Consider the following 18,622-nt stretch of genomic DNA (forward strand, 5'->3'; position numbering starts at 1 on the left):
GCCAAAACAACTTACCGAACTACTATAGTCATGGAGAAGATTTCTACCTGACCACATTCAGTTTGTATATAGTATTTGACAAGGAAACTGGATTATCATTCAAATTTAGGAAGTTCAAAAAGTTTTTGGAATGTCTTGGAAAAGCTACAGACGCAATACTATAAAAATTAGCAGATCTACACTGTACCATAACTTCCTCATACTCCTGATCTTCTTGATTGTCATCTTCATTTTCATCATCTTCTTCATCTGGTTCAGGGAGATCTTCATCATCATCTAACTCTGCCAACAGAGTACTGGCCCGACAGCTATCTAGAAAATCTACACAGAAAAACAAAGTAAAAACCTCACTAAGAACTCCTTCTCTAAAAAACAACAACATAGTTGAAGGATGAAGTGACTATAAATACAAAGCAAGAACAGGAAAAAGAGGTAGCAGAGTAATGTTCAAGGCAGCAGGACAGGAACCTATTTCAGAAATTATGACAATGGAAAGCTGAAGAGGAGGACGGCTTGAGAAAATAACCTGAAAAGGAATGGAAAACTGTTGTGTTAAAGTAAAACATGCAGGTGGACTGATCCCATTTTTGAACCCACACTAGTGGAAATTAAAAAAAAAACAAATTCATTTACTCTTCCCCACACAATTTATTTAAATGTGCATTTCACATCATGTCTTTTCTCAGTATGTTTTCAGAAGCCTGAACATGTTGCTTTAACACCAGCAATTTTTTCCATGGTGACATTAGAGACTTTATGTGACTAATGGAGCTCACTGGAGTAAGATGAAATTGAAGTCAAAAGGGCTGCAGAATCTAAATGTAAATCTAAGCCGTGTGTGTCACATAAAAGAAAACAACACACAAAAAACTTCACTAGCATTACATATAAATTCTATAACTGCTAATGAAATATAGCATCTACTGAAGACAGATTTCTACTTTTTATTTTCAATTTCTATCACTATGCCACCCCTTTCTCCTGTTTCCACCTCACTGAACAGGCTGGTGGAAAGGGAGAGAGTGCTTCTGCCAGGAGGATGAAAAAAATTTGCTTGACTTCTATCACTCCAACATCCTATAACCCCATACTTGCACTCTTTCTCTGGGTCCCTGCCACTGTGTGACTACTGTCAAGACCAGTGTGTTCATCCGTGAAGGAAACTGTTCTCTACTGTCCGGCAGGCCTTCGGAAGTATCATGTGAAAAATGCACGTAAGATTTATCATGTACTCATGATGGAAGCCCCAAGAGACACAGACAGGTGACTTCATGGCCTTAGTCCTGTTAGATTGCTAGATTGTGTGAGACTTGTGTAACTTAGTGTAGCTGATTGCATCTTACTGACAAGATCTCAAAGCATCTCTCAGTCACATGACCAGTCACACACCTTGCTACACAACCAAAATGTGTTCTGGCAGCTCACCACTTAACAGCAGTTAGCTATGCCAAGTTATGCAAAACTTATATTTACTGCTGCAACAGTATAACTGCAATCTCTACACAGAAGTGACATCCATACAAAAACAAACCCAACTTGAAATAAAGAACTCTATTTTTGCATTTCATTAGCTTTTCTCTTAAACAATAGTTTCATGCAACCACTGTGTAGATGTATAATATCCCTGTCATAAAGTTACTTCATTTCTAGCACTGGCATGATTTTAATAAAATCTTCAAGAAGCGAACTTACTATACATGTTTTATGTGATGCACATCTGTCTAAGCATCCTACCAGTAAGATATTTACAGATACTTTGAAATTAATATATTGAAATAATACATTAGCTATGCAAAACTACTGTAGCTTGAAAAATAAAACAGTAGGGTGAGGTGACCTTGCAAACATTTAAAACATGCAAACTTAGTCAAAAGATGCTAATACAATTTGCTATATTGTGTTATTTTAAAGCATAAACAGCATTACAACACCAATGTGAAATAATCTGTACAGTAAAAAAAAAATCTGAGAAATACTTTGCTTCTACCTCTGCTTTGTATTGCAAACAAGGGATTTAACACATAGAAAGAAGTATATTCTGCCATCTTCCCAAGTCATTCAGGTCAAAATCTTATCCTAAGTTGTCGAAGCCCATATGGTTCCTTTCATTGTTCTCTGTATTCTGAAATATGATTTATGCAGAACCCCTAGACACCCAAAGATCATAGGGACAGTCTTCTAAGTGGATGGTTCTGGTATGACTGTCTTTCCTATGCATACCATCCCTTAGCACATGAATTACTTTGAAAAACTTGGAGTGTGCTATAGAAAAATTAATTATTAACTGTAAATGCCTTTCAATTTTGAATATTACCAATAATGTAATATTCACACAATGAAACATACAAACTTTGATACAAGGTCTTCCACATTCTAGAAGGTCCATCAATCCACCTGGGGTGAGTGGTGAGAAGGACTGCAAATTTGGAGAAAATGAGACCCTCATTGCAAAAGGTAAATTCTATTTAACACTCTTTGGATCTATGCCACAGTTGTTGGCGTGAACAAATTCCACAAATCATCTATTGGAAAGAGCTTTCCAATAATGTTGGAAAGATTAGTCACAAATTTTTAGAAAATGTACATATATGGATGTTTGCATTTTAGAATATCCCTTCAATTATTATGAAATTCAAAGTGTTTATTACTGTACTTTGACAACAGAAAGTCTATCATCAATGAATGGCACGTAAGAGAGGTTGTGAGAAACTAAAATATATGTTAATACTGGCATTAGGCCTAACAGCTTTCCCTGGCAAATCTTTATATAACTAGTAACAGGAAAAAAGCTCAGTTATTTTGATATGCTTTAGTAAATGAAATTACTAAGTGAGAAATCCATAACAAAAATTGGCAAAGGAAAATCATTAATGGGAAATCTGCTTATGTTTATTTAAAAATGAAACTTACCATATAAAGAATATTCTGCTTCCTGACCTGTATCGCTTTCACTAGATGTTGATGTTAGGCTAGTAGTTAGAGTGTTACTAAGGGACTGACCAACAGATAAAACTGTAGTTGCTGTAGCTACATTGCTGCTGCTAGTAACACTGGATGTAGACATGGTCACTGTTGATGTGGTACCAGTTGTAGTCAGATTAGGAAAACTTTGGGCACCCATTAGAGGAGAAGCTACAGATAAAGATATGGTAAGATAAAATAAATGATCCAAAGTAGTACAATTTACATTAATGAGTGTTGTGTTCTAAGCCAATATTTTTTAAAATAAAGAGTCACTATGTCTATTTGTATTTATCAATGCAGAATTACAGGACAATGAAAGAAAGGGCTTCACATCAAAGAGAACAACAAAGTATAGAAACGATCATGTTTCTTATGAAGCAATCAACATTTTTTTACAAGGAGTATAATATAATGCCTAAATTATACTGAACTCCAAACACAAAATCAATGTTCCTGAAGTTGTATGTAAACCATGATCTTTCTATGTCTTCTTTCAGTCTCCCTGACTGAACCCACAAGCAGAATAAGGACACAATAAGGACAAAGCAACATTCCAAAATTGGTTTGTTTGGATATAAACACCAAGTCATTGTTTGCTCATTCTGATGTCACTACTTACAAACCAAGATTTTTTAAGTGACGATAGATCAGAACAAACCATGATCTGCCATTGCATCTGGCAGATCATATATCTTATACTCAAATTTCATGACTCCTAACAACCAGTCATTATTTGTTCTTTCATAATAGATAATATGGGATAGGAAAAGTACAGCACAGCTACATTAACAAATTTAAGAATTATCAGATTACATAGCATCTACAGCTGATTCGCTCCATTAAAAGAAAAATTATTAGTATAACTCTTCTATCATTTACAAAATGCTCAGATTTTAGTTCAAACAGGTTTGCATAATTATATTCTGATTCAACGCTTAACAGTAAACTAAAAACTGACTGCCTTTTAGTTCAACAAAGTGCTACCCATAAAAATTCCAAACAAAAGGGGAATTTTAAGCACCCTCAACATGTTGATGTACTACAGGCTGCAATTCTGATTCCAATGCCAACATTAGCTTTCTGTTCTCTTCCATGAAAAACAAAAACACATTTTCCAATTCTCGTGGCAAAAACTGCCAATTTCATTCATTAATTAGGAAAAATCTAGAATTCAAATGGACCTTCCAGCCAAGCATAGTTGCCATGAAATAAAATGGTGAAATGACTTGACATATTCTTATTCCAGTATAAAATTATAAGCAGCATTTTGGGTCTATCAAAATACAGTGGTGCCTTGACTTACAAACACCTTGACCTACAAATATTTTGAGTTACGAACAGCTCAGTTCACAAAATTTTGCTTTGAACTGCAAATGGAGTTTTGACTTACAAACAGAAAAAAGGCAGGGGAAAAGGGCGAGAAATTCAAATTGCTAACTGTAGGTGGTGAAGAGGCTGCTTCTTTGTAGCTCTTTCACCCCAGCAAGTTAGAGAGTGCGATCCGAGGAGGTTGCCTCCTAAGGTAAGGCGCTGCTTTATAATTTTTAAAAACTGTTCTGGGTATTTTTCCAGCCTGATTTTTGACAGGGGGTTGTTTCCATGCTGTGATGGATCTTGAAGGGTGTTTGTTTTTTATTCCCCCCCCCCCAATTTCCGATGGGGGGTGGTTCCTTTTTGGAGTGTTTTTTCCCCATTTATGATGGGTCCTGGGGAATCTGTTTGTTTTTTTGACCCCCCCCATTTCCAATGGGACTTGGGGGGTTTGGTTGCTTTTGGGGGGTTTTTCTCCCATTTTCGATGTGTCTTGCATGCTTTTTGCTTTGTTCTCTTTGCATTCTAATCTGCTCCGTTTGTTTTTGCAATGGTTCATGCATGCTTCCTTTGCAAATCAGAAAAGTTTTTGCAAGGTTCTGTGCTGGCTTGGTCTAAAACGCATTGGTGTAAAATGTGTGGAGTTAAAATGTGTTGGTTTAGCATGTGCTTTAGACTCCAAACTCTCTCCCTCACCCAATGTCTTCTCTCTCTGTGTCTCCCTCCCTTTCCTGCCCTTTTTTTTAACCTAAGTCATTTTAGGTTTAAAAAAATATTCTCCCCCTAGTGGTAGAGGACAGATTAACCAGTTTTGCATTAGTTCCTATGGGAACAAATGCTTTGACTTACAAAACGTGCCTTGACATAAGAACAAATAACGGCCGGAATGGATTAATCGCATTTCAATGCATTCCTATGGGGAATGCTGCTTTGACTTACGAACGTTTTGACACCATTCCATTACGGATTAAGTTAGTAAGTCAAGGCATCACTACAGGAGTTTTGTTTACATTCTTATCAGTTCAGTACTGTAATCAGAAATTCCAATGAAAGATATTAACAAACAAAACAAAGTGAGTTGCACAAGATATATTTCTGCTATAGTTTTGTCCTTGTCTATAGAACTAAGCATAAGTAACCAAACATAAGAGAAGCAGTATAAATACATAACTGCTTTCTTTTATCCTTTCTCATATTGTAACATTCTGTGATTTCACTAAGCAACCAAAGTTAAACTTAAGTTCCATACTTAGAGATCAAGGGAAAATATAAAAATTACATAGTTTCAAAATTACATTATGAACAAGCATTGCATTATATTCTAAGATGATTTCATGAGATATTTCTAGGGACTTTTGTGGTTGGTTAAAAGTAAAGACTTTACTTCAAAGGGAATAAAGGGCTATATCACTTTTTGTTGTAGGTTATCTTCCTCTAAAGAAGGTTATGATAATTTCCCATATAGTACTGGGTAAGTGCTTGGCCCTAGAATCATCATACTACTGCATTTACATTGATTTCACATACCCAGGCCCACACAACATTGTAGGTAACTCAGCAACTCAAAGCTACAAATTTTTACATCTTTCTCTCTACTTTCACAGAAATGCGTATGTCAAACAAAAAATATTTTTACTTACTTGCAGTGCTCATGACATTTCTTCCCAAAGTATTAGTGTTGTTATCACTGCTACTTCGGCTTAAATTCATGTTGTTAGTAGCATTGGTGCGAGCGATGTTTGCCACTCTTCGGACGAAGGATTCCAAACTAGAGGTTTCCCGAGAGGATAAGTTAGGAACACTTGCACTGGAACTCATTGGAGCTCCTGCTGCCAGCAGTGAACTTACTGAGAGTCTGTTACTTGCTGAAGAACTAAGGGGTCTCTGGGAAGTTGCTTCTTTATTAGTTAGCTCAGATACAGAACTAACATCTGGAGAACTCACACTAACAATTCCCATGGATATAGCATTGGACTCCCCAGTTGCACGTATTGAGTTGTCAGGTCCTAGTTTTCTTTCAACATTTTCATTTCCCACATCTGCCGTTAAGGTGCTGGTACTTGCACTGGACGTTGACCCTACTTCAGTCTGAGGCATGCTATCAGCAGAGGAAAGTACAACAATTGGCTCATGGACGTCAGTGCCTGAAACTATATTTTGCTCCATTACATTTTCAGATCTCCGCTCCATTTTGGTCGAACCCAAGCTGATGTCGCTGCTACTGGCCACGCTACACACAGAACTGCTACTTCCTTTTCTACTTGAGGAGCCTGCAGCAGCAGTCATCTTGTCTGGACAGTTGTTTTTCACCAAGCTGCTCCATGACTGCGTTGTGCCTGAAACAGTGGATGAAACAGGTTTGGGTGATGCCGCTGAATCAGGGTCGTACCCTGGGGCAAGCTTGAGGTCAAATTTTCCTTCTGCGCCCATACGGTAAGAGTTAGAGCCACCAGCATCCCAGGTGACATCAATCCAGCCTAGAAAGGGACAGGAGTTTGTGAGACCCAGCAGAAAGCAGACAGGAGCGTGTCAGACAGTAGCTCCACAATATGGGATCAGCTTCTTATTGGGCCACTACCCTGAGTTACAGAATCTAAAGCCAAACAAAAGTTTTGACTAAGATATGTGATTGTTGTGCATGTACAAAATTAGACTGGCAGCTCTTAACATCGTGCTTGAGGGTGGCTGCCATCTATGGCTTTTTATGCTAAACAAGACATGCTGGTCTTCAATTTGCCACAGTACTCTTTATTACTCTTGCCACAACACACAAGCACAGCTAGGTACCCTTTCACCAATTTTGACTGGATCCCAGGTTGTCACAATTTAAGTGAATGATGTTAAGAGCTGCCAGTCTAACTCTATCACATGCTCAGTTTGTTTCTTGGCTGTGCAACTAGTCATGCAATACAGGCTGGAAAACAGTGCTTCCACAGTGACCTTTATGTGCACAATTTTTAAGAATGGAATGCTGGCCAAGTGCATAGCGGTCATAGTGGTAGCAGGTTTCACTTTTCCAGCTGGCTGTTGTGCATGACTAGTTGTGCAGTCAAACCAACTGATCATGTGACCAATATTATGCAAATAGGACACTCCATAATCAGGTACACAAAGGATTCTGGGCATGGAGTATGCCTTCACTGACAGATTACTGTATGTTCACTTGGGTGGGTTAGAGATTTAATCAGCGAGGTGAGGGAGAATAGAAATACTGTACATTGGAATGGTTACAGACATTCACACATAGATATACTGCTTAATATATGCATTGTAATGAAAATCTGTCTTATTCAAATGAGCACATAAAGTTGAAACTCTAGATGCATACTTGTGGGTGAGGAAATCACAATTAGCATAGTCAGTGATAATCAGGACAAAAGCTTTTATTTCACTACATTTGTTTATCAGCTCATCAACACTAAGTATGCTTATATAGCCAACTACTGTTTCTTGATGTCCTGTTTTGGGTAATTACCACTGTTTATCCTTTTTGTATTTATATTCCCTCTGACCTCATTAACTGCAATCTCTGACACACTGCACATCTGATGAAGTTGGCTGTAGTCCATGAAAGCTTACGCCAAATTGCTAGTCTTTAAGGTGCTACAAACTGCTGTTATTTTAGCTAAAATGTAATTAGAGAATGATATCAAAGTATTTCTTTTAGCATTTTAAAGCTCCTTAGAAATACATTTTAGTCAAACTGAGATGTGTGGGTATTTAAAGGGTTTGGTAACTACTGTGTGTTCTACCTTCTATGATCTCAAGTCACTGGAAAAGAGAACTTGGTCTCAACTACTGCTCACTAGAGCAGTAAATTCAATGAAAATTCCACTAGAAATCAAAGAGCCAGGTTTTTAAGTACAGTGGTGCCTCGCTTAATGAGCGCACCGCATAACGACGAAATCGCATAGCGATCCGTTTTTTCGGATCGCTAATGCGATCGCTTAACATTTTTTCGATAGGGCAAAATTCGCTTTGCGAAGACCGGTAAGCGTTTCGCTTACCGATCTTCGCAAAACGAAGCCCGCCGATCAGCTGTTCGGCGGCCAAAATGGCCGCCAGAAGCCCGGAAATGGCCCAAAATGGCCGTGCGCAGCGTTTTCGCGCCCTCGTTAAGCGAGGCGAGGGCGCGAAAATGGCTGCCGGCCATTAAGAAGCTTCGCTGAACGGTGAGTATTTGGCCCATCTGGAACGCATTAAACCATGTTTAATGCGTTCCAATGGAAATCCCTGCCCCATTCAACGATGCTTCAGCATAGCGAAGGTTAATCCGGAACGGATTAACCTCGCTATGCGAGGCACCACTGTATAGGCTCCTGCTTCTGATTGCAACCAGGCAATTCAACACCTTACCGTAACTAAGGTGAGGTGGGGAAAGAGGAGAAAACACATCAAGTTGGATCCAGCAAATATTCTTGCATCTTCTTCCTGCTACCAATCTGAAGATCTCTCTGTGTGCATTTAAATTTGTTTTAAATAATCAGGCTCCTAGTTTTAATTTTTAAAAATATTCATGGAATCAGAATTTGAACTCTGAATGTATTAACATCTCCATGACTTTTTTCACCTTATTCTATTTGTTGTTTGTTGTAACCCACTACAAAGCATTTTACACATAACATGCGATGGCACGTCAACTCCAACGTAAGTTCCATTGGCCCTATCCTGGTTGTGACTTATTACATAAAGTTGCAACTAGAGTAGGCCCATTTGAATAGGTGGAATTTATGGAAGAGCTGACTCACCAAATCTCACCTGATTCAATGGGCCTGCTCTACTGCAACTTACTATGCTATGCAACAGGATTTCAGCTGATCCATTATACATAAATGTGGATGATCCAAGATGATAGACTATCTGGCTTCAGTACTGCTAACTAAAAGCACTTGACAAAATACTACATTCAATATTTCCATTTCCATTTCTTTTCAGTGTGAATAACAGCATGAGGAGTAAAGTTACTTATAAAAAAGAGTGTTAAAGCAGAAGTAGATAAGGCACTTTATACCAGAGAGACCTACAGGATGATGTAGACTTTCAGTGAAATCCAGTTTTCTTTTACTAATAGAACTATTTCCATCAGAAGTGGGGAAAAGATTATCCTCCCTTGCCTCTGCAAGCCCTCAAAATTCAATTTAGGTATTCTGGTTACTGTTTCAGAGTAGATATAAGGGATATGTGGGGAGCTGCAAGGAGGAGGAAGAAGTCCTACTACACAAATGGACTGTCACTTGCACAGCACTAGATTCCACCCTCTGTTTAGTAATATAAAGTCATGTCTTTTGTTCAAGAACAGTAATATAATTCTAATCACTATGAACTGGTAATCTGAGAGCATCCGCTTAGCACTACTCAATTAGATGTAATCAAATGTGTCACAAAAACAGCAACTGGATTCCAGTGAAGCTAATAAAATATGAAAAGATACAGAAAACTTGACAAACACCAAAGGGAAAAAGCAAGCTGCAAATGCCATGCCAGAAGAGATATAGTAAAAATTTTTGATATAATATAGAGGAAATATTTATTCAAAAATGGATCATCACAAAATAAAGTAGTACGATGGTCCTCTGCATAAGTGACATGTAATTAGCATAACTTCCTTTTAACTTTCAAAATGCCATGCTGTACATAACAAGCATGTAATATAACTCAAATACAATTCTTTGTTCATTCATAACATGCTGTGCTGCCCCATGGAATTTTGTTCCAACATATATACAACCATGAAGTGTTCCTAGCCATCTACTTTCTTAAACACATTTTTTAAAATTCAGCACAAATTTCTTTGACTAAGGAGGTCAGATCTAAAAAACTACTTGTATGGGTTCCTTGAAGATCGTCCTGAACAGCTCAGTTTTTGGATACTTAATTGGTATGAAGCCTAAACTATGTACCTTCCTGGTTATTACAACACAATAATTATCTTAAATGAACTTGAATCAAAACTATCTGAAGGCCTGCATCTCGATGAGACTACCATTTTTCTCAGTCCTGTCACTCTCACAACTGCTTTTAAGTGAGGACATAAGAGAGGACCTTGTTTGTTGCTCCTCCCAAACTGCTGAACTTTCTTCCACAGAAGGCGAGGCTGGTCCCTTTTTCCCCATCCTTATTTTTAGTTAGTTTCTAATCTTCTTTTTAAAACTATATAATAATCTATACATATATTTAGCTTTTAAAATTGTTTTAGTACAGTGAGTAGCCTTGGGTCTTCTCTAGGAGAAATGTAGGCTATAAATATTTTAAATAAATAATCAAAGGAACTTCACTTCCTTCTTCTGCAAGTATTTAACACCCTAGTGGCCCAATTTGCACAATGGCCTTTTTCCTTGGCAACAATATTAAACATGCTTATCTTGTAACAAATTCCATCACAAATTGGTGAAATTTACTTTGAAGTAAGTGTATTTACGATTATGCGCCTAACTATATTTAAAGAAGCTCAAATAAATTGTATTTCAGCAGGATTGCTAGGAAAAAGATACAGCACAATCCTAATTCAAAACAGCCAAACAGGTCTCTGGCAGGGTACAGAATAAACTGAGCAATTTATTCAGGTAACTATACTACTTCCTGCCTTCCTTCTAATTTCTTCAATGTACACTTCCCTATCACAGAGTGAGAATATGTAAACCTACTTTTAAAAATTGCTGATTTATGGAAAACTAATTATTTATCCATTTGCTCACCATTGTGCAATTCACCAGTAACAGTGCCTTCACCTTGTGGACTACCATCCTGATCTCTCCACTTCCAGTCAATTCCTCTGATGACACGGGCACCTGGAACCATGTACTTCAGAACCTGAGAACGAACCAGTCTTCTTTGCCTTCGCAGATTAGCTTCTGCTTCTTTAGCAGCTTTTCCTATACACAATTGAAACAGTGATTACAGACATAGCTTTTTAACCGATCTGTACAAAGAATACACAAATCCGACCTGACTCAAAATATTTGAAATATCGTGGATGCAATCCAACTGACACTGAAAGCACACTTAAAACATAGTGAAAATATCTGAATTTAAGGCATGACCCAGTGTCTTTTAACTTGCACAAGAAAGTTTGTGAAAAAGTTCAGCATGTGACATATATTACTATGTTACCAACAATCAAAAACCAGCTCATTTTATTACTTACCTAGCTGATCTTCACACACACCATTCACAGTGCCATAAAGTTCAAATCCAGACAGAGAGAGGTAGTGCGTTTGACCGCTGGCATTCTTTCCCATCTGTTTAATTCTTATATGTCTCCAGCCTTGCTTCTCGTCCTTTGGTGGGTCTAGTGGCCATGTTGCTGTTGACCTTAACATTGGTTTGGTGAAATCAGATGAAAACATTAAGATACTGGTCACTTTAAAAAGTATGGCTCCTGACTAGAATAAATAACAAGTTGCTAATTTTCTGCTAGTGCTCTATGACTGTTAAACTGACTCCATGAGCAGAGGAAACAGACTATCCTGTTCTTCTCTGAAGCAGCTCTCACATGGAGAAACTGAAACCTGGAAAGGAGGTCCATCTCTATCTGCATGTAATGAGAAAGTCTAAAAAAACAGAGCTCCTCATATTATGAAGATACTCAATGAGCAGAGAAGCCCTCCTCTACAGACTTTAGCTTGCTACACACAAGATCTAGCATGGGGAAGAGGCAGCTACCCTCCTCCTTCTATTCATGGGTTAAAAGAAATCCTTTAACTGAAATGCCTGAATAGGGCTATACAGTGGTGCCTCGCTTAACGGGCGCCCCGTTTAATGACAAAACCACATAGCGACGATTTTTTGTGATCGTTTTTGTGATCCCATTGTGATGTTTTTAATGGGAAAATATCGCTTTACAATGATCAGTAAGCTGTTTCGCTTACCGATTTTCACACAGTGATTTCCCAACAGCTGATCGGCGGTTCCAAAATGGCCGCCGGGTTAAAAAAAATGGGCGCCCGCTGTGTTTTTGCCCGGATTCCTCACTTACCGGGCAGCGAAAATGGCAGCCGTATGGAAGATTTTCACATAAAGGTGAGTTTTTTGCCCATAGGAACGCATGAAACGGGTTTTAATGCATTCCTATGGGCTTTTTTTTCGCATAGCGATGAATCCGTATAGTGGCGATTTTTGCTGCACGGATTATCGTCGCTATGCGGGGCACCACTGTACTGCTACTTCAAAACGACAACCAAATTTCAATACTGGAAAATTATTCTCTCCAGTTCCCTCAGATGAATCATATTTAAACACTGGTACTGGCAGCGCACTTGGCACTGCTGATACTGTACAACACCTACTACTACTACTATTACTACTACTACTACTACCACCTACTATTAAATTAATTCATTAGCATAGTAATATACTTCTGAAAAACCTGGCACACAAAGTCCAGTACATTCATAGCTTTCTGACAGATCCTTCATTCAATACTCAGCCCACTGATTTCAGAATTCTCCATATTATTATAGACAGAAAGCACAGACTATTTTCACCTAATTAGAGGCAAAAACACTGTGCAGCTAATAATATAGAAATACTCAGCACAATTACAAGTGAAAGACGTCTGTTTTAAGGTACTGAACAGAAGCACACTGACATACCCTGGTTCATTAAGACTACAGTCATCAACGTGAGTATATAGAGTTGTCCAGATCTGTCCATCCTTGGATACTTGAAAAACCCAATTTCTGAGAGCAGATCGTCCATAACCACGAGCATGGCGTAATGTGTACGCTGATGGTATTACCCAAAGGCCAAGGTCTATAGCAAACCATGCATTTTTATCATCATTTGTATGACAATTTAGAGCTGAACTATCACGACTTAAGATGTCTTCCAAACGCCCATATGGCAAATTTCTTCCTTCTGAAGATGTTACTACCACTAGCCCGTAGGCAGCTGGATTTACCCATTCATATGCTGTTCTACAATAGAAATAACAATATAGTTACTCTTGAAAAATACAGATTAAAACAGACAGCTTGAAAATAACTTGTAAATAGCACGGCAGCTTGTTATTTCTGTTGTTCATGTAAACAGCACATTATCAAAAGCCATCCTAAGCTATATACACATACCTTTTAAAAATGTCTTAGTTGCATAACAAACTAAGGGCAATTAAAACTGATTAAAAGACCTAAAATATATAAAATATGTATATGCCTAAAAAAGTCTAAAGACAGTTTCTTCTGAATAATGGAAACCAACTTAAATTATTTATAAGAAAATTAAAATAATGATATAAAGGTCTTGCAGCACCACTGCAAAATATGCAAACTTGTATTCTGGTATGGATTTAAAATTGTATTCTACTCTGCTGTTTAAGAGATTTTCAGTACAGTGTCACTTTGGGATAACTCAGATCTTACTTTGCATTTGTTCCAATCCAGTAAATAATGCCATTTTCATCAAAATCATGCTGATGCCTGAATACAAATGTCTGGCCTTCACGTAGCTTTCGTACAAAAACGAATGATGCTCTGTCAAAATCATACCACTGCTTTGCCACCTGAAGAAAAAGGTAACAATGATTAATATATCAGATAAACAGACATTTCTATAAACATGGTAAATTGATTTTTGCTCACCATTTTTAAGAGGTATTGTTCTAAGGATTCTACGGTTGCCAAAGGCTCCATTTTCAACATTCGACCAGTTCTGTCTATCAAAGCTGTCTCTCCAGAAGCACGCTCCAAACGAAAACGTAGCCGTCGTGTTAATATCTAAAACCAATGTATGAAGTTTTATTTACTTTGGTCATACATTTCCAAACTATATCAAATGAATATTAGAAATCACAAAGTTAATTGAAAAATTAGGGAAATCAAATACACTTCATAAATTGCAGGCAACTAATATGCCTGTGAACCTTCCCTCCTTTACTGAACCACCTTCTTCTGCTGTATTTTCCTTTGCTCTGGACCAATATGATCATTGCTCCTGATTTCATCTCACTGCCCCTTTTCTGAACACACCTGTATTAGTGGTGAAATTTTTGTGGTAAAACTAAAAATGGAATACCGTATTTTTCCATGTATGAGACTATACTTTTGTCTAAAATCTTTAGACTAAAAATTGAGGGTTGTCTTATACATGGAAATAAGCTGAGGGGAGAGAGAGAGAGAGAGAGAGAAGTAGAGGGGAAAGCAAGGATCAAAGTGATCCTGCAGGGCTTTGATCCCTGCTTGCTCCTCCACCCGCTAAGCCTTAGCAAAAGGAAAGCAAGGATCAAAGCGCTGCAGGATGGCTTTGATCCTTGCTCTCCGCTCTTCTTACTAAGTCCCATGGGGAGAAAGTGTAGGGGGAAAGGATCAAAGCAATCCCGTGGCTGTATAAGGGGGAAAGGGATCAAAACGATCATGCTGTCATGGGATTGCTTTGATCCCTTCCCCCCTCCTTTTGCTAAGCCCTGCAGGGCTTAGCACGAAGGGAGAAAGCAGGCATCAAAGCGATCCTGCAGATCGCTACACTTGCTAAGCCCCACTTAGATTTCTTAATTTTGGGTTAGAAAAGTGGGGGTGTCTTATACATGGGGGCGTCTTATACACAGAAAAATACAGTACATTTCCATAACACCCCCAAATTACCTGCAGGTTATATGTTGATCCTGGGGTATCATACAAGTGCAGAGGTAGACGTTCAATAGATTCTAATACTGCTATCAATTTCCGAATTAATGCAACTGCTGGGCGACTATGAAAACAGAAAAGAGAGGTTACAAATATCTATGAAATAAGATGTTTTGAAAAATGAATGGAAGTTATAGATATACTTCCTAATTAATTAAAACGTTTGTTAGAAAAAAACCCACATCTATGAACTCCATTATAGTTATCTGAAGCCTTCAACTGGTAGTGGAAGCATAAAAGGGAGGGGACCAACCTAAATCCCTAAGGGAAAGCATTTTACAAACTAGAAGCAGACAGAGAGAGAACGCATTCTTGTGTTCCTGTCAAACATGCCTGCAACAGCAGTGCGACTGAGCGATGGGCCTTTTCTGAAGATATTATTCCAATTTTGTAAAGAGTCATAATTTCCCATTTTGTCCATTTACTAAAAACACCAATTTCTTATAAACTATGAGGACAAACTTTGAGTGCCTTATTTCTGACAATTTGTTCCAACTCAGCCAACTGTTATTTCATTTGAATCAGGATTCTAGTACATTCATTTCTCAAACTTCCATGCTCTTAAATTTTTTTGTCTATTTGCTTTGTTCTACATACTTCAAGCTACAGTACAGAATAATTTTCTAAAATTTAGCAATTTAAATTCAAAAGTAGAAAAATTCCAGAAAACCAATTTCATGATACAATACACAACTTAAGGAAAAACAATCCTAAAAGTGTATCAGTAAAAATAATAAAGTTCAGTACCTACCCATTAACTACTAAAAAAATAGAGATACTTCTAAACAAACAGTTGCTTTAAAGGAAGATTAATTTCACTTTTACTGCTAGAAGTAATTTGTAAAAATTATGTATGCATATATATTATGTATATACATTATGTAATTATGTATGCATATACTGCTCATATAGTCAATAATTATAATATCCTACCTTTCATCATCTTCATTTTCACTGAATGCTGTTTTGAAAACATTTATTCTCTCTACTAGCTGACTACAATCTTGTTTCAAATCAAAATCTACATTCTGAGATAAAACAAAAAAACACTATTAAATGGTTGCACAAAACATTAGACCATATTATAAGCAAGATGTAACAGAATAAGAAATATTTGTATTTACTATGAATTAGATTCTCTACACCTTAAAAAATAAAAACTGCGTCTACCAAATGCACTATAACTTATTAATTCTGAAATACAGCCTCTTAAACCTGAATGTTTTCTTCTAACAAAAGAAAGGGACATGACAGTTTTGGATTCTCTCGTGTTTCCTTCTTTTGTTTGCCATTTCCATCATCTTTCTCTCACACTGTCCAGAAAATGTTTAATAAAATAGTATCACAAGGGCTGCTGTCAACAGAACATCTGGGAGGGAGGGGATTTTGAGTTATAAAAGAACAGAGATTGATTGTGGAACTCAGTGAGTGATAGTCTTTGGTTTCAGTCCCTTATGGGTGGAATCCATGTGTTGCTCAGCTCAGTGGTGTTCTCCACCTTGACTGTGCTCTCCGTAAGTGCCCGTTAATCCTTTTCACCTTTTTTCTGTTTTTTGTTTTTGTTTTTTGGTTGTTCCCCCTCCCCTCTGCCTCTTTTCTTTCCCAGATTATTTTTACTGCCTGTTAATGGTGGATTCCAGGAAGAGAACAGAGACAACAGATGGTGGAGAGAGAGAAATCTCCCCAAATTCCAGTTGTTTTGGCTGGAGGCAGTTTCTAACTGTATCTTTTGCCTCTACAGTAGTACCTCGGTTTACGAAATTAATCCGTCATCCAGGACATTACGTAATGTGGAAAATACGTAAACCAGAACACGGATTGCCGTAGAAATGGGGGCGGCGCTAGAACCCTCCAGGCGCGATGCGTCCTTTTCGTACTGTGAAACGCCCCCCCCCCCCGTAAACAAACATAAACCAAGGCATTATTTCTTATGGATTTTGGCTCGTAAACCGAGGTGTGCGTAAACCAAGGTATGCCTGTATCTATTTCCTTGTTGTATGCAATAAAGGCTACAATATCCATACAAAACAGGAAGTGGAATAGGGTTCCAAGGCTGAAAGCTTCCTGGCTTTTTCCTATAACAAACTACTCAGGCACAAATATATTGGAATAATATACCAAGGAGGTATTGAATAATATGCCAAGGAGGCAGAAAATATTGATCTTCTTGCCATTTTACAAGAGAGAAAGCCCCTGACACTCAGTACTGTGCAAATTTCCTTACCAAAACACTATTGTAATTAACACAACAATCAATTTATAAATTGTCTCTACAGCTGTTTTTGCCTTTATATCTCAGTGCAAACAACCTCACATCTAAGCACTGCACTGAGTGAAACATACAGGGCAAGTGATTTGTACTAAATGCTAGCAATGATGATCATATAAACCAAGCCAACGATTTTGGACTTCTCCCTTTTTAGATTATTTTAAGTGTAGCCATTTACTCACAGAGAACCTATCCATGATAACTCAAAAAACTTTTAAATGAACAGTCCCTCATCTGTCTGCTTTTGTATTCTGCCCTTTCCCAGATGAGCTCTGGGTGACACCTACTTTTCACTCCATCCCCACACTATTCTGCAAAGTAGCTTTGCTGCAATACAGCAAATGGTCTAAACTAGTCAATGAATTTCATGTCAGAGTAGAAATTCTAACCCTGGCTTTGCCAAGTCCTGTACTGCAGTGGTCCACAACCTTGGGCCTCCAGATGTTCTTGGACTTCAACTCCCAGAAATCTTGGCCAGCAGCGGTGGTGGTGAAGGCTTCTGGGAGTTGTAGTCCAAGAACATCTGGAGGCCCAAGGTTGGGGACCATTGCTGTACTGCACTGGTTGTTCCATAAACTTACATTATTAAGCACAGTAAGAAGTGCCTGCACTAAGCCACTGCTGCACATTTCATATGGTGAAATCGTATTTTCATCTTTTAGAAGGACAATTAAATTTTCCAAAGCAGTCTTCATTAAATCTCTCCAAGTGTTTTCTCCCTCAATGAACTGAAAAAGAATCACATAATGGCGTTGTTAACTTTACACTGCAATCAAGAAAAAAAAGATATTTGACAAAAATGTGTTTCATACATTTGCAATACAGTACGTTTCATGACAGTTTGGTGCAGATTAGAACTAGAATTTACAGATTAGAAAAAGCAGATCCTCCTGCTCACCTTTCCAATTCTTTTTCTACCACAAGTATATTCCCCTCCCTCCCTTCCTTCCTCCCTTCCTTCCTCCCTTCCTTCCTTCCGCCCACAGTCTGCCAGAGTCTCTGGGCGGCTTCAAACATCAATTTAAAACAATTCAATTAAAACAGACACACTGAAAAACCAATACAGAAAAAAATCTACAAAAACAATCTAGATCCATAACTATCAATTAAAATTAAAAACCTTCAATTAAAAACTTCAATTTAAAACTTCCAGAACAGGAAGGTTTTAACCTGGTGCCAAAATGTCTGTAATGTCAGTGCCAGCCAGATGTCATTTGGAGGACATTCCAAAGACCGGGGGCAGCTGCCGAAAAGGCCCTCCACCTATAGGCCATCCCTCTCACCTCACTGAGGGACAGCTCTTTCAGGAGGGCCTTCTGGCTATATCTCAGCTACAGGGTAGTTTCGTATGGAAGGAGGAGGTCCTTCAGGTATCCAGAGCTCAAGCCGTTTAGGGCTTTATATGTCAAAACAAGCACTCTGAATTGGGCCCGGGCAGCAACTAGCAGCCAGTGTAACC

General features: G+C 38.1%; 1 protein-coding gene across 14 annotated transcripts in view; it reads right to left on the minus strand.

The window, feature by feature from the left end:
* The window catches only part of HECTD1 (HECT domain E3 ubiquitin protein ligase 1), an 89,771-nt gene that overhangs the window by 17,473 nt on the left and 53,676 nt on the right, over window positions 1–18,622 (minus strand). For 8 of the 14 annotated variants that reach the window (XM_078392108.1, XM_020788430.3, XM_078392112.1 and 5 more), the window contains exons 17-27: window positions 17,745–17,891; window positions 15,828–15,922; window positions 14,853–14,958; window positions 13,854–13,988; window positions 13,635–13,774; window positions 12,867–13,190; window positions 11,420–11,586; window positions 10,971–11,147; window positions 5,916–6,752; window positions 2,911–3,132; window positions 188–321 (exon numbers count right to left, since the gene is read on the minus strand). In XM_078392108.1, coding sequence (XP_078248234.1) covers window positions 188–321; window positions 2,911–3,132; window positions 5,916–6,752; window positions 10,971–11,147; window positions 11,420–11,586; window positions 12,867–13,190; window positions 13,635–13,774; window positions 13,854–13,988; window positions 14,853–14,958; window positions 15,828–15,922; window positions 17,745–17,891 — 2,484 coding nt within the window. The remainder of the gene's footprint in view (window positions 1–187; window positions 322–2,910; window positions 3,133–5,915; window positions 6,753–10,970; window positions 11,148–11,419; window positions 11,587–12,866; window positions 13,191–13,634; window positions 13,775–13,853; window positions 13,989–14,852; window positions 14,959–15,827; window positions 15,923–17,744; window positions 17,892–18,622) is intronic. The other 6 variants (XM_078392140.1, XM_072986328.2, XM_072986327.2 and 3 more) reach the window with 3 other exon arrangements.

Source organism: Pogona vitticeps, chromosome 1 (genome assembly GCF_051106095.1).
Source record: "Pogona vitticeps strain Pit_001003342236 chromosome 1, PviZW2.1, whole genome shotgun sequence".
Lineage (NCBI taxonomy): Eukaryota > Metazoa > Chordata > Lepidosauria > Squamata > Agamidae > Pogona > Pogona vitticeps.